Raw genomic sequence first — 17601 nt, 5'->3', positions numbered from 1 at the left:
TAGCTTTAAAATTAATATTCTCTCGCGTTCGCTATCTCTGTCGCTTATAGACGAGAGTATACGAACGAGCGCATTTTTGAGCTCACAATTCATGTGTGTCTGTGTGCATATTCACATCACAGGGGCAGAGAGTCGCGTTTGAGAAGTTCAAACATGTTTAAAAATGTGCATACGGCAAGTGTGCCACACGATTTGTGCTTTTGTTGTTTGTGCTACTGCTGCTGTTTTTTTTTCGTAAATTTTGTACGATTGCTAACACGAAAAAAAAGCGGTAACATATTAATTGCGACGAAAAACTTTCCCTTAACAAGCCGAGCACTGCAATTTCATGCATTTTGTAATTGAACCTTAATCAATGCTGATAAGCGCATAGTTGGCATTAGCGATATTATGGCTTAAGGCGGCGGCGATGATGACGATTACAGTGGCGCGTCAACAGTCACAATGACAACAATGCAAATGCAATGAACGATTAAGAAGATGCGTTTACTATCTTATCGGCCATATGCATTTCATATAAATAGTTGGTTGACTTTGTTTTAACTTGAACTCACAGATGAATTACGATGAAACCAATATTTACCGAGAAACGATTGTGTCGACGTACCCGTCGCCGGCGTTGTTATTTTTATTTGTGGTGGTCGATTTCATAAATATACTTTACACGATAATTCCCACGTCATAAGTTTTTATTTACGTGAAAAAAATAAAAAAAATAAACGAGAAACCAAGTCGAATTGTCGTAAAAAGAAACTGGTGTAAAAATCGACTCACGACTTTTGATCGAGTACAAACGATGAGAAATGGGGGTCGACAAACAGCAGATCCCAGGCCAAAATTCAAAACACATTCGATGTGTACACAGAATGAACAACGCGAAGAGTAATTCAAGCAAACGAACAACAACAAAAAATAACAAATAACTATATACAAAAATTGTGTTGTGTATGTGTGTACACTGTACACAATGCGATATACACAATTTCATATTTCTGTTTTCATTTGATTTCTTCTTTTCATTCAAAAAAGCACAATAAAGAAATCGATGTCAATGAAATCATGTAGCCGACACGATAAAAAAAATCACTAAATAAATACAAAAATACCGAAGAAAAAAAATGAGCAAATGAACGCAAACACAAAAAATAAGCATACGTAATGATAACATAGGCACGTAAATGGACTCAATTAAATTGAACACTGAACTGCGTGCCGATGAAGTAAACACCATTATTTGATTGCTTTGAATAATCTGCCAGCACTCGTGTTAGAGATCACATTTCATTCTATTGTTTACAGTTTCATTCTAATCAAATTGCTACAACGATTGATAGTTTGTATTTGATAACAAAATGCATTCTTAAACAGTTGAGACAAATCCGTCAATCATTTTATGGCTTGAAATCTTATAAATTTCATCCTTGGCATACAAATCAAATTGCAATCACACAAGGCAATACGCGAGATTACAACTTCGTTTATTTTTAAATGCGGTGCCGTTGAATGGTACATGCGATGTGCGTGCATATGGTACGATTTTTCACATCAGATGCCGGCTATTCATTTACTCTCGCCAATACGCTATGGCATAATAAAAACAAAATAAGCGCACACACACACACAACGATTCAAAACAAAACAAAACAAATAAAGAAAAACGAGGCCAGTTCATGACACTTAGTGACATCTAGGCGTCAAATATAGCAGTTAAAACAGTCGCGTGACTCACGAAAAACCAACCGATTGACAACAAAATTATTGTTTTTGTTTTTGTGGTCGAGTAGCTTATAAGATCTTTTTTTTGAGTTGGCAGCTGATTATCAGCTGATTAGAATTACAAAACTATCAGCAATTTTATACATTTTACATTCGTTTTTTTTTAATAAAATAAATTTAATTTTATTGCATTTTTAACTAATTTTATGAAGAAAATAAATCGGAAAAAGACCAGTTTCGGAGTTACAGAGAAATAGTAACAATAGCTGAAAAACTTTCAATTTTTACCGGGGATTTTTCCCTTTTTTTCATTCAATTTCAAAGCAAAATCATCTTTTTAGAAAATCTTTTACCCGTCAGTTTCTAGTCATTTAACTAATTTGGGACGTTTTTGGCTTAAGCCAACTGAGATTGAAATCATTTGCCCAAATTCAACTGTGTAAGCGGTTTTTATTGACAAAATTCATTTTTAGTTGATTGCAGCTAGTCAGTCAGCAAGTCACTTTTTTCACACGGAAAAGTTAACAAAATACTGATGATTTTAAAAACTTATCGAAGATTGTAGCTATGTACAAAAATCAATTCCAAAACTCACAAATAAACTTTTCAATCCAATTGGATTTTAATATTGTGCATGCAATTTGTAAAAGCTTTTCTAATTTTCAAATTTATGAGACTTATCTGAAATGAGTCATCATGAAAATAGAAATTCACCGAATTTATTTAAAAAAAAACACACAAATTAAAACTTGGCTGAACATCTTTCTGACTACAATCACATTCAAGTGATGTAAATTTATCCAATTTGTGCAAGATCATCGTTGTTTTAAGTCTTATTTACAGGATTAATTTCCACTTACCTTGGCCGTAAATTTCCGAAAATATTTGCACAGTTATTCTTGGCTAATTTTTCTTTCAACTTATTGCGCAATAATTTCACACTGAATGCTAACAATTCTTTTTTAATATTGTTATCTTCGTGATAACGTAGATTTACCACATCGACTTATCTCAAGATCGAACGACAGAATTAGCGTCCATTTATTGTGTGTCACATACATTTATTGATGCGGAATTCACTTCGTTTATGGTTTATCGAAGAAACGCAAAATTTATATTATAAATCAAAACTCAAGTGGTTTTTTTTTTTCAAAAGATTCATAAACGTGAATAAAAATATGAATAAATTCCTTATATCTACTCAAACCGCCCTCGTGCCAAAGTACACAGTCGAAATAAACAAACGTCAATGAAAACAATTTCATTGTTATGACAGATATCTATTGTATGATATACGTATACTGATCACCCCATCTATTGACTAACTTGAATATGCTATTGCGTCAGTGACTGCAAGTCAACATAAAAAAAGCTCTTGAAAAGCTAATATAAAATGAAATACAGTTTTTCAATAAATTTTCCAAAGTACCAATTTTTATGTTTTGTTTGTTTTTATTTGATTTCGGAAATGTTCTATCAAAATGGCTGGTTTGATATCACATTGCCTTTTGTTTACTATTAAGTAATTACAATATTTTGAACAGAAATGATTTAACCTTTTGAATTACAATCAAATTTATAAGCAAATTGTATCTATTGGTTTGTTTTTCTCATGGACTCGGTCCATTTTACAACAATCAGCACATTTTTGTTTTTAAATTAGCTCAACTACATATAGCGATCAAACAAATATTTTTGTGTCATAATAAATGTGCGAAAAAGTAATTAAAATCACGTTTAAAATATTAATAAAAAACGGAAAATAAACGATCGATTTAGTAGATAAAAAAAATGAAACTCAACATGTAACTATATGCGTGATTCGTTGTTTATAGACTTTGGAGGAAAAAAAAGGTTCATAAAATTAGTCGAGGTGTTGGAACATTCAATTTAGAACATATTCAAATTTAATTCAATAGAATTTTTGTTTTGGAAAATATTTTGTCAAATTCCATCGAATCCGTTCTATGCTTGGTTTATTCAACATGTTTATAGTTACTATTTTATCAGTTTAGTAAAACATTTATTTATACCAAATAATTGGCAAAATTCAAAGCTTATTGCCCAATAAATGTCCCTCTCTCCATATATTAGCTTATTTATAATAAATTTATGTATATATTCTTTTGTCAGGTATAAAACGATTAACAATTTAGAAAAAAAAAACATGAATTGCTTACACATGGACAAAATAGAAGAGCTGAAAGATGTTGTGTTCATATCGAAAAAATATGGCTGGCGTTTTTTCGATATATACTCAAAATTATGTAGTTTTTTTTATTGTAATTTGTCACCGACTCTCTTTTGCAAAATGTCTCAATCTGACTATAAATGTCCACAGACTGTCTTTAATTCATACAATATTTATAATTATAATGTTTGAGAAGCAGAAGAAAATACGACTAGCATCGAGTATAATATATGATAATGTTAAAAATATGGGATTGTTTTAACTTCTCAATATTTCACGAAGATAAAGACAACAACATGAAATTAAAAAAAAAAAAACAAGAAACATTCCAAATAGGTGGCTCGTTCTTAATTATTGAATATGTACGTTTTTCGAGGAGCCCCAATATCGGGGCTCACTTAGAACATCATTCGTTGTGCCAGAAAGAAAATATAACCTAACCAATTCACAGTTGTTCATTTGTTGAACTGAACATTATGTAAATATAGCATATGTCAAAGCCAGATTTAAAATCTAATTTAATTCTAAATGTTTTTGGTTTCAATTTTCATCAACTTAATAATCGAATTGTTGCATTGTTTTTATGCCAAAACTAAATCAATCACTACTGCGCCACGATGAAATATTTATTACACAGTTAATGCTAGAAATTAAACTAATATTGATATCATAATTTTTTTGTTTGTTTCTTTCTATGTGCTTACAACAACTTATACACCTACACACGAAACAAAAATGAAGAAGAAAAAGAAGAAAAAACGACAAAATGGCAAGAATTAGACTAACCATTCGGTATTTATGGTGTATGGACCTAAACCACTATAAAAATCTGCATGGAATAAATGATCATTTAACAAACTACTACATAATGGATAATCGAGACTGATTCTCACATGATTTAATTTCGTGGTTATTTGTTGCTTATCATAAAGACTATGGTCTACATTGGCATTGATGGTAGTCGATGTTGTTGGTGAATTTTGGCTCAGTGTTTTATTCAATTTGCAATTTGTGTCGGACTCTGTGTTGGGAGGATGTTTCATTACACGATTGTAATGTCACACCGCAGTTCCACCGCATAAAATTTGCCCGGGAATTGCAGTCGGTTGGGCCTCTTCCGGTCTAAATGAGTTTGTGAAACGCTGCATATTTTATCAAAAGAAAAGACAGAAAATGAAATGATGTCGCCATCCTAACTCTCCATAATCAATTTAATAATTTATATTGTACTTACGTATTGTATAGTTCCTGGAGTGATGAGGATTTTGTACACAATATACAATGGAATGCAAAGTATTGAAGACAACGTAAGTGTCCAACCAAGTGCTATACTCCAATCGGGATATTCGTATTCTTCGCCCAGCATTTCTTCATATCCAAGCAATGAAAAAATGAAAATCACAAGCAAAAATGTTGGACTGATGTACATCCAGCATACACGCCAATATAGTCCGGGTCTTTGGCCAAGCATCGATTCAACATCGGTGGAAAAATTATCAACGCCATAAAACCAAAAAACACCGGCCGCCTCGACAAATACAACGAACAGTATTGCCAAACCAGGACCATACACATTTAGAAAATTGACCAAATAAACACCACCCTAAAATAAAATGAAATACAAATTCATATCGAATGGTCGAAACAAATCAAATCAACTCAATGAAATTTATATGAGTGTGTACGAATAAAAATGGGAATAGGAAAAAAATTAAACAAAAAAATCGAATCTCAAACATGTCGGTATTTTTAACGGAACGTTTCTTTTTGGGCAATGGTGTAGCGCACAACATACTTTGGTATTCCCCCTTTTATTCCAATTGACTCGATATAACGAGTCGAGTCGAGTCAATTGAGGTGTGCCACATTTGTTTGATTTGTCAAAATCAAACCGCGAATATAAAAGGTAATGGGACAAAAAGTAAATGAATTATTTAACAATGCTTCTATTGATATTTTTTATTCTATCCAGCGGTAAAATTACCGTAGGTCATTTCTGACCGTTAGTTCTAGTGTCGTTATCGTCATCGTTATGAATCGATGATTTTGTCTACCAAACACCAAAGTCGTTTAGTTTGATTCAGAAAAAGAACTCGGTTAGATAAGAGACATGCGATTCTAAAAGCAACATGCAATGCAAACAAAAAAAACCGACGGAACTGTGTTAAGAAAAACCACCGAACCATAAATGCTGCATTTGTTAGTGGTTAAACAACTATTTTTTTCTTTCTGTTGACAACAAACACACTCGATACTATTTTTTTGGTTCACTCTTTCAGCGACTTATGAAAAAGCGGTAAAATAGCAAATGGAATAGCGTGCATTGACGACGACGATGGCGGCAACAACAATCAGTCGATATATGTAAATATTCATCGAAGACTGTAATCCGATGATCAAACAGTATCCACCACTTTCCGTAAATTACATTTGAAATTCCAAATAGATTGCCATCAAATAGGGTAGAGAATAAGAACAATTTATATTAAACAACCGCATGATTTAAGTCGATTGTTTCTTTGAATCGTTGCTGTTCTTGGTCGATGTTCTTGGTTTGAATTAGTTATTGATAAAGATCAAAGTTACATGAATCGCAGCTACTTGATAGCAATCACAATAATTTAAATCGTATTTTACATCTCCGAACACATCGTGTTAAAGTAAAAGTATTTTTTTTTATTTTACAAGAATCGTTCAACGATTTTAGCAAAAGGGTATGTCATCTTTTTTCAACATCTGTGCCATTCTTCTGGAAATTGTTTTTTTTTCCGATCCAATAATGTGTAGCTCATAAGAGAAAAGTGCTCATTGCGACCATGGATCGTATTGTTTTTTCCACTTGGAAAATCATTCACTAAACGATAACATTCAAAGTGTATGGATGTCATCAATATGTATGAGCAGATAAATCACCCGAGTAATTACGATTATGTGTGAATTAATCGTCTTGAGCTGTGATTTTGTTTAGTCACCTTGAGCTACGATAAGAAAATGAAAAACTGTAACAATTACAGGCCGAACAGAGGACACAGTACTGCTAAATATTGGGCCTGGCACAGTTAAATGAGTCTGCAAAACGTGCTTTGTTTTTCGCTGTTGTTGAACAAAACTCATTTATCGGGATTGATAACATGAATAATGTATGAATCAAATGGTTATGCAGTTAAACCATACCTTAAATTTTCTGATTGGATGATTTTCGCAGTTTTGGATGCGTATAAAATTTCCAACACTTTTAATATATGTACGCCCGATTTCAGGTAAGCGCCGCACATAAAAAAACAACGATGCTACCCTATGATGTGAGCATTGTTTATCACTTATTACGCCATCGAAAATATTGATGTGGCATCGGTCAAAATAAAATGCTCAATAAGGCAGCTCCAGAGGTGGCAACAAAAAGTCGCACATTTGATTAAAGTTTGAATGCTTCAAAAAAGAAAAAGATTGGGCATGTACGAAAAAGCAAGCAAAATGAAAAACACACGAGCGCTCCCTCATAAATGAATATGAAGCCAAAAGGAAATTGATTTTCACCATTATTTTATTAACAATTTGTTAGTTTGTTTAGGTTAAACCATTTGCTTCTATTCGATTGGCGCATCGGAAAAAAGATTCACACAAAAATCAAACGTTAATGTTGAAGTTAAAAAAAAAACTTCGTTTACGCAATGGAATTCGTTGACAATTAACTAGCTTTTGTGAGCGACTCATTTTGTTTAACAATGCGGGCGATAAAAGGAAGTGAAAAGCATTAACTTTGATGATATTTCTTTGATGTTTTCAAAGACAAATATTACGCTTATCTGATATTCATTGGTAAAATGCTTGAAATGACCAAACAAGCAAATTACTTGATTGCAACGATGCTGCAACACAATTATTGAATATTTATATTTCACAATATCAAAAGAGACATTTGAAATGGTGGATAAAAATAATCGTCGATAAAAATTCCGAAAAACATTCGAATCCGGTCGATTGTCCGTTTTTTTGCTTTTTTTTTTCAATTTGATCCAAATGTGTGGCAAAACATCACGTTATATCATCAGTCTCCATATTGTCGATATTTAGGCGGTGATAATGGTTCAATATAGGTTTGTATAGTGTTCACCAAAATAGACAATACTGTATACAATCTTATCGAGTTGTAAATCAAAAGCAATATGCACTCAATAAATGTGTTTGTGTGTGTGTGTGTGTGTGGTGATGACGATTTGATGCACGTTCTTCAAATGGTTTTTGGTGTGAAAATCGTTAACTTGTTAGTAGCCAACTAACCAAATGTCGCGTCTAACATGGATAAGCATTTAATTTTAATTGCGGCGAGAAGCACATTCGCAATGAATCAATTTTAATCAATTGAAACGCTTTTACGTTAGTCTTCTCGCCCCAATAATACTGACGACGCGCGATATTCACACAGACACACTCTCTGTGTTTGCACTAGCTATGTCCATTAGTGTGTCATGTTTATTTGATTTGCTCAAGGCGCATTTAACAAGTAGATATTGCAGAGAGAATAGTTTAAATAGAGAAATAGATAGAGAGAATAACAGAGGGAACGAACGAAAAGCAGGAATCGATATCAATAGAGATAAGAGCTCTGGAAACGTGTAAACGTTAAAAAAAGACGAAATAAAAAACGCCATGAATTATACTCACATAAGTTGTCGTTGGTAAAGCACATAGATAAATACCAATCAACAATACTAGCACGAATATTTCACGGCGGCGTCCAAGCATTCGTGGATATTCATCGCATAAGGCTGTTATCATTGCTTCAAGGCCGCCAAATGTACTGTCTATTCCAAGTGTAATTAACATGAGGAAAAATATTATGGACCAAAACACCGAACCGCTCATCATTGCTATTGCCTCTGGATACACGATAAATACTAAACCCGGCCCTTCCAGACCCACCTTATCGACCGTTTTATCCTGAATATGCGCCATGTAACTATGTTAATGTATACCATCGAATACACAAAAAACGAAACCACAATGGAAAAATGTTATTTGAGAAATTACGGATTTTTAGTCGAGTTTTTATTCCATGACTTTTATTTGGCTTGATTTTTTTTTCAAATGGATTAAAGTTGATTTCTTACCCAAGCACAGAGAATATTACAAAACCAGCTAAAAAGCTTGTTAAACAATTTATACTACTGGTAAGTAATGCGTCTCGATAGCAATTATTGTTGAATTTATTGTAGCTGGCAAGTGCGAGTAGTGTACCAAATCCTGGTCCTAATGAAAAGAATATTTGTGATGCGGCATCAATCCACACCTGTTGATTGAATCGATAGCAATAAAAAAAAGTGTGTGCGTGTTGTTGTTCTTTTTAATTGTACATATTTGAAATGTGGCATTGTTGCATTGACATTTAAATGACAATAATTGTTGTAAGTGCATCGATATTTTCTATGTAAATTGTAAAATGATTAGATGATTAAAAATGCGAATGGACAAACCTTGGAATTTTTTAGTTTATGCCATTGTGGTGTAAGATAATATCGAATCCCTTCGGCGGCACCTGGCAACGTAACGCCACGAATCAATAGAAAAATGAGTACAACGTATGGCGCTAATGCTGTAACCCAAACTACTTTTCCAGCGCTTCGTACACCTTTCCATAGTGAAAAATAGACGAGCACAAACACGCTAAATACACAAATTGCCAACGACGGTTTTATCGGTCCCATGTAATCCAAACCATTCGATTTATGCTGTTCCAAAACGCTTCGCCTAAATTCATTTCGAATTAAAAAAAAAGAAACAAAACGAGATAAACGCAACGATGCATATTCAGTTGCAAAACGTTCCATTCGTAACATCATCATTACGAAAGGACAATTGAACAGATATTTGTTTTTACATATCCATTATGGCATCCGTTTAACGGAGAGTTCATCCACTTAATGCAAAACTGCATAACATTTTAATGTGCGGATCATACAAAACCAAATCAAAGGGAGAGAGAGATAAACGTAAGCTCAATTCACTCACTCGAAAAATTCTCTGGCAGGACTTGTTGCATTTGTTAGATTGGCTTGTTGTGATACTGGTTTACAAGATGCCGTATTCCATTCGTTGTTGCATGACGTCCACGGCAGCTCATAGGTAAATGATGCGTACAGATAGTAAACAGCCCATCCAATTATCGTATTGTAATACATACCCATGTATACATCGATCAAACAGATTGCATAACCAACGCCTGAAAAAAAGAAAAATACAATTTTAAATAGTATTTGTTTATGTAATTCTTGCATATATCGTATCCAAATGAGACTATGACGTTTCATTGTTTATTCCATTAGTACAATAACGACTTTGGAACGATGGAGATGGATCTTAAGCGGATTCAACTGCTTAGCCACACACATACATTTTCCGTTAACATTCGTTTTGCTTGCCACTTCTTTATAATCTCATTTACATAAAAATAAACTTGACATTGATTGCAAATGGTTAATCAATTCAACATTGACTTTGAATCAATTTTCACATCGGTCAATTTTGACAATAAACCACAATCAAATGATTTTACCGATTCTTGGACTTCAGAGGAACTAGAAGAGAGAAATACATTTTCTGCTATACTTTGAGTCATCTATATTAAGAGATACTTTTACAACGATTTTCGTGCGATTTTCCCTTCAATTTATTTTATAAAAGCTAAATCGCACAATTCCATATGTGAAATGAAATGCAATGTATGATTCGTTCTACGGAATAATAATTTTTATCTAAATTTTCAATTCAAGCACACTTATAACACCCATTGAGCTGAAGCAACAGTCACAGTCAGTGTGAAGCAACATCACATATTTTGCACGTATTTTGATATTATTTATTCATATTCAATATGAATCATGGAATAGAAATACACTCAAATTAACTCATTGCATAACAATGATAGAAATTTATATTGAAGTGTGCCAACAAATAAAGAACGCATCGGTTTTGTGTGTTCGCATTTAAATGATATTAACCGAATAAATAAAATCAATCAAAGATGTACGGATTTGACGATGAAAACAGTTTTGCAGTATTTCGCGAAGAATTTATGATGCAAACAATAAAAGTTATAGAAATATTTAATTGTGTTAAAAAATCATGTCGCCATTCAAATGGCGAAGAACAAGCAATAATTGTGCCAATTGAAATGAACGAAAAAAAAGAAAGTTCGTTAGAAAAAATGATGTAACAAAACTGAATAGACGAATGTTTCATAAAAGTTTCATCGAATATGAATTGCGTATCGAAAGCGGAAACACAAATGTTGGAGACAGTCAAGGGATAAAATATACGGCAACCTTGTTGGTTTCGAGTCAATGCAATTGTATGGATCGTGGCTTATTGCCTTCATGACTTTCGAAAAGGGCCGATTGTATGCGTATATCACTCTTCTGCTATCTCACAAGTCAAATAGATTTGGGTAATAAACATTGTACAACCAATCATCCGTAAAAAAGGGAATAAAACAAGAGCCGGAGATAGCTATATATTTTTTTCATCTCATCATAAACGTTTCAAATTGAAATCATTATTCTAAAATGTCCATATACTTACGGTGTGAAATATTTGCAAAAATTACAAACTAAAAGTGATTCTCTCTAGAAAAAGGAGAGTGAAAAGAAAACACAAGAATCAATTCACTGACAAATAATTCATTTCCATCTTCTTTTTTTCTGTTCCGCTCCATTTCCCCCTATCTTATGTTGTGAGCAAACACCACCGATGAAATATTGCAACTTTTGTCGAGATAAAAATTGATTTAATCTCACATTAGCAAGGGGAAAATGAATTGGCACACAGGTTGAATAACTAGAACGATGGATATAATTTCTTTTTTCATTTATCGCAGATTGTTCCGAAGAAATGAGTCTCGTTTTTTTTCGTTTATTTAAAAGTGTCTTTAGAAAGAGGAGAAAAAAGTTTTCTCAAGATTTTTCTCATTATTGGTGGTGCTTTGTTCTATGAATTTAATTTAGAATGGTTTGTAATGATTGTTTTTTTTAAGAATTCCACATTTTCCAACTGACAAGTAATTGCCAAACAAAGAAGCAATAAGACTTTCATAAATTCAGATAATTGTTTTTGAATTTTGTCTTCTTTCGCACATTCACACCTGTTGTTGTTTTATCATAATTTTTGAATTTGTGGACGACTTGCACTTTTCAAAAACGGAAATGAAGACTGAATGTAGAATTTAGCAAACACATTGACTAAACATTGAATTGTTACAAATATAATTTCCGTTTTCCAAAAGCAACATTAATTAGCATTCAACACATGGCATTCATCTAATTAGCGCACATTTGAATCACAACAAAAACTGATTTTTTTTTAATTATGTGTCATGAATTCAATTAAGAAGAGAAAAAACACAAAATATTTCTAATAAAATTTTAGATTTTTCTTAAAATTATGATTATCGAAAAATGAATACCTTTTAATGCGGGGCATATTTTCTTCCAAATGGTTAAACAGCCACATCGATGAAATTGTCCCAGAGCCAATTCCATGTAAAACAATGGCAAACCACCAAGAACCAACATAATACAATAAGGTATTAAAAATGCACCTAAGCTCAACGAAATACGGGAACAAAACAGAGATGAGTATAAAAAATCGACGAAATCGCATCTTTTGTTTTTTTTAATCACTTACCGCCGCCGTTTTGATAACAAATGTAAGGGAAACGCCAAACGTTTCCCAAATCAACTGCAAATCCAATAACGGCCAATAAGAATTCAGCCTTTTGACCCCAGGTTTCACGTTCCCGATCTGGTATGATTGACACAACCGTTAAACGCTACATTTTGTCGAAGCAAAACAAAAAAAGAAAAACAAAATTACAATTACACTTTCCGAAATTCCCAAACTAAATGAAAATCTCTGAATTTGATGGAGTAAAAACAACAGAAGGCGAGTAAAGACGAAATAATTGCTTGCGTCAAAAAAAAATGGTCAATCGGGTACCTCTTTAACTTTATGCGATGATCTCGATTTCACCATTTTTGGTTGCAATGGATCACTTTCTTTGGCCATTTTATCACCACAATCATCTGAAGCACTCCCTTCGGCACCGCTATTGTTCTCATCGCTAAGACCGTCACCAACACTACCATTCGGTTGCTGTTGTTGCTGTTGTTGTTGCTGCTGCTGCTGCTGTTGATGATTCGAAAGTGTTCCAGATGCATTTGAAATGGTTCGACGCATATCAGACAAATTCGTATTTGCACCGCTACCGTCTTTTTCAATATTACGATTTCCCTCCTCATTCGTCATGTCGTTCATTTGAAATTTGGCTATTTTTTTCTTCGTTTTTCTCACTTTAAATTTACTTCAAATAAAATTGATTGAATAAATGATCAATGCGTTCAACAATCGCAATTTGCATTGAATGCAGAAAATTTACGATGTCAATTCAATCGCCGTGTGAAGCATCGTGCAGTTCTGACATTTAAAAATGTAAAGAAAAGGAAAAATAAACAAACAAATATATTTATTTGTATTTTTTTTAAATTTCATGTTCAATTATCTGTATTTCAAGTTATTTATTTCTTTGTTAAGTAGCATTAGTGAAAGTCCTTGAATTGCTTTTAATAATGATTATTCATACACGGTCCGAAAAACCAAATGAGAAATAGCACGCACACATTAGGAGAAAACATACATCAACCATTGTCAATCCATAAAATAAACAAGCAATTTTACAATTACACATGTCAATTGTCATCGAATGCAAATCCCACGTGTTGTTATTTACTGTTGTTGTTTTTGTTTTGCTTTAGTCGCGCGTATAAACTACTTTTCCTCTTTAATTCATCTTTTTTGTATTCGGATTCTTTGAATGTTGTTTGGATTCATTTGACGTAAATGAAATAATTGTTGCATTTTCAAATTCCAAAGGAATTCATTAACAACACTTTATAATCTTTGTGTGCACATGGAATATTGAAATAGGCGCGCAATTATTCTATTTTAGTTCGAGAGCATTTGAGACGATCAAAGTTAATCAAACAGTTGCAAATACGAGACAATAGAATTTACCTCGAACCACAATCGAAAATGATGTTTATATATGCGCACAGTCACTTTTGAAATACACAATATTTCCGTCCAAACAGTCACCCAGACCAGTTAATCAAAAATTTCATTTTGAAATTGCTGTAGTTCTTATGCATTAACAAAAATCATATCCGCTGTGAAAAATGCGTGGAGTCTCTCAACTGTTGCCAATTAAGTGCAAATGATGCACATTTCAAAATGTTTCAATTGCATTATGTATCCCTTTTTTTGAAAGACATCTCCAAGATGTTGAAACGTTATTAATTCGAAAACAATAAACAGATGATTACTATCTTGTTTATTGGATCAAATATGCAACAAACTTTACCATCAAGTGTGGTTTTGCTATGCTACAACAACTTTGACAAATTGAAATTAGACCTTATTCTCATAGTTACAGAGGATATGATGAACAGAAACTAAACATTTCAAAAAGTCTCAACTAAAACCACTATGTTGAATAACGTATTTAATCTCAAACTATAAAGATTGATTCTAAGCTCAAACTCAAAACGAGTTTTTACATCTTTTCTCTACGTTTGTCTTTGAAACTTCCATTAGGAATTGGGCGTTTTCTGAAATGGAACGGTGCTTTCAGCACTTTTTCCAATATTTCGGGAAACATGACATTAAAATTGGATACATTTGAGAAAGCATTCAAATTCGGTAGCATTTTACAATCTAATAAAATGGAATTAAGGCTGGGTTAATTGAAGCGTGTTATTAACGTTGTCATGTGTTTGTATTCATGGAGTTTTATCAAAGAAACATAATATAAATGTGCTGGCATAAATGAATAAAATAGAAACCACCGAATATAGAAGAACAATAAAATTGTGCTGACTGTGCAAACTGTAAAATAATTTGATTTGCGTCATTGATAAGCGTAATGCTAACGAGATGAATCCCACAATCTCTGAAAACCATGTCATATATTTATGTAATTAGGTAATGTTTTATACCAAATGGGAAAATCTATTCTATTATTGAAATGTTTGTTAATTGCATTTTAAATCTTTGCAAAAACGATTTGATTTGGATTTGCGCTTCATTTGAAATTTCTGCATGTTTTTTTGTCAAATAAGAAGAAAAAGTCGTGTTCTTCAAAAAATACTGTTCAATTTGCGAAAAAATAAATAAATGATTCATTTTTAAAGAAGAAAGAATTAACGTGCAAGATAAATTAATTGACTTTCCAATTTATGCTGTCTGCCCTCTCCGAAAATGTCCATTCTTAAATGTAAAATTGAATTTTTCATCTTTTTGAATGTTTCTTTGTGACTTCATGCGTTTCGGAATTATGGATCTACAGGTGGCTGGATGAATTTGAAGCAACAGGAGTACACACTGCACATATTACAAACACCATATTTCTCAAAATGGTCGTAATTTTGATTTTTGTACTAATTTCAAAATATTGATGAAATACTATTTTCAATTTGAAATGAAGATCTCTTGTACATTTTGAATAAATCAGACTACTTCGTATATAAAGTTCAAAATTTTAACTTCAAATTAATGGATTCAAAAATTATATTTAATTGATGCAAAAAGAAATTCAAAGTAAAAATAGTCCGGTAACTGAATATCTATAAAAAAATGGTGTGGTTAAAAAAGCTACTTACTTTGAATAATTTATTGTTGTGAAGATTGTTTCCTTCGGGGTTGGTTGGAAATTGTTGTGAAACGATGCTTAAATGTGTTGTTTATTTGAATGTTGTGAAACAATGAATGTGTTTCAATTGCGTTCAATTTACGAGTAAAATGAAACAAAAAGCCAAAAGCAGTTTTAAATGTGCTTTTGGCTTTGGTAATCGATCGCGTAATTTATAAATGGACTCGAATGAAAAATTTCAAAAACTAATTGATCCATTGTTCTTGCTTATTTTTTTTTTATCAAATCAAAAATAAAATCAAATTAACATCAAACGTATTAAATGAAATTTAAAAGTCCCACAGCACACGAGGCGAACAAAAATGATGGTGAACAATCTCGCCACGTCTATCTGAAAATCTTGATCAAAACTTTGGAAATTGATTTAGTCACATTTTGAAAGAATATTTTTCCACTGACAAAAAAAAAATTGAAACTGAAATTATTTTATGAAAGAAAAAATAAAACGTTTCGCTTGTTTTCGGTGTAATTTTCACTAACCGCAATCATTCATTTTTAATGAAAAATATTTTTTTTGGCATTTGGCCACAGAAAAATTGCACAAACAGCGTAAATTGACCGATCTGTGGACATAAGGTCTATCGCCACTTTATCACAGTCAAAATGATTTCAAAATAAAATTGTTTCTCTGTCTTTTTTTTAAATTCGTATTCGATTCGGGATGCGACTGGATTGTGACAAAGAGTGAATGAATGTTTGATTTTGAGGAAAACAAAATAAAATCAACTGTTTCACTGAGCTGCACTTTTACAACTGAACCAATGTTTAAACAAAACACAATGATTTAAGAACAACACACCAACCAAACTAATCCAACCGTTCGTTCGATTTGAATGAACGCTAACGTGTATATGGCATCGAATATATGGCGCATCAACATTGGCATGATTGTTGGAATTGTTAGAATGGAGTGAATATCATGAGCTGGTGTATGGTGGATGCGGGCCGACCATTTTCATTTTAGCTCAAACTGCAAACTCAAACACTTGTTGTATGTATACAGAGATAAAATGGTTGCATGTGTGTATGTGTGTTATCACTATTCTGACGGTGCCGCTAAAAATGTATGGGAAAAACGACGTGAAAAAGGCTGACTTTTAACCACTCGAAAACTGCAAGAAATGAAACACTTTCAGAATTCGTATGTATTTATACAGTTTGGTGTAGCACAACTTACGAATTGTAACTGTGAGTGAATATATGAGACGTTTTAAATACGCACCTAAACGCCCATCGTATTCGCTACTTGCTAAAAGTGACATAATGTATTTATGTGACCGAACACTTCCTCCCCCATTTCAACTAATACAGTCTCGGATTTGTTTGGTTTCATTTTCATTTTGGGCTGACATCCCATTGAATTTGAAGTGCATACGGATATGTTTTGAACGAAAATTGAGATGAGCATATTACTCGCCGTTAAAAAAAAGTAACACTCAGACAGATAAAATGCAAGCCATTTGGAGATTGATGGAATTTTAGTGATTGAAACGAAGGGCGGCAGATCGAAAAAATATATGCCATATCCGATAAGGGTGATAAACATAGTGAACCAACAAGTGTTTATGAGGCTACTGAATAAAATTTGAATTGAATTTACACAATGAATGTATGCCCTTGGTTCGTGTGTGTTTGTTTTTTTTTTACTTCGTGTCTGCAACAGGTTGCTTGTGCACGTATGCCATCGATGACGACGACGAAGACGACAACTAAAGAAATATAGTAAAACAAAAAAAATAGTTTCTATAGATACTAAGTAGCGAAATGGCTTTTCGTTCGTGTTCTATTTACATGAGTTTGACTACAATACTTGTGATTTCGAGTGAAGTGCACAAACAATAGATTTTATGCAGTGGCTTTCCTTTCGTCCCTTTTCTATCTCTTTCTCTCACTGGTTTCTGTTTTTCATTTTTCACTTATTCGCCCAATGAATATG

General features: G+C 32.8%; 2 protein-coding genes across 3 annotated transcripts in view; both read right to left on the bottom strand.

The window, feature by feature from the left end:
- LOC116341740 (xaa-Pro dipeptidase) overlaps positions 1-2938 on the bottom strand; it is a 39204-nt gene extending 36266 nt beyond the window's left edge. The window contains exon 1 of the mRNA XM_031768995.1: positions 2577-2938. The gene's annotated coding sequence lies outside the window, so the exon portion shown is untranslated. The remainder of the gene's footprint in view (positions 1-2576) is intronic.
- Positions 2939-3120: 182 nt separating this feature from the next.
- Positions 3121-16537, bottom strand: LOC116343907 (sodium-dependent serotonin transporter). 2 transcript variants are annotated; one of them, XM_031772235.1, is made up of 11 exons: positions 16146-16537; positions 15616-16015; positions 12899-13375; positions 12587-12731; positions 12366-12500; positions 9917-10127; positions 9382-9655; positions 9019-9197; positions 8573-8867; positions 5142-5510; positions 3121-5049 (listed from the first exon to the last, which is right to left on the bottom strand). In XM_031772235.1, the coding sequence occupies exons 3-11, from the start codon at positions 13214-13216 to the stop codon at positions 4966-4968; spliced, it is 2010 nt and encodes a 669-aa protein (XP_031628095.1). In that variant the 5' UTR covers positions 13217-13375; positions 15616-16015; positions 16146-16537; the 3' UTR covers positions 3121-4965. The 2 variants fall into 2 exon arrangements, with proteins under 2 accessions (XP_031628095.1, XP_031628087.1); XM_031772227.1 differs by having other exon boundaries at positions 15616-16537.
- Between the last annotated feature and the right edge of the window lie 1064 nt (positions 16538-17601).

The sequence above is a fragment of the Contarinia nasturtii genome, unplaced genomic scaffold (assembly GCF_009176525.2).
Source record: "Contarinia nasturtii isolate CC-2019 unplaced genomic scaffold, AAFC_CNas_1.1 Cnas_scaffold_129, whole genome shotgun sequence".
NCBI classification, from domain to species: Eukaryota; Metazoa; Arthropoda; class Insecta; order Diptera; family Cecidomyiidae; genus Contarinia; species Contarinia nasturtii.
The sequence above is the reverse complement of the archived record's forward strand: the minus strand, read 5'-3'. Positions and strand labels throughout refer to the sequence as shown.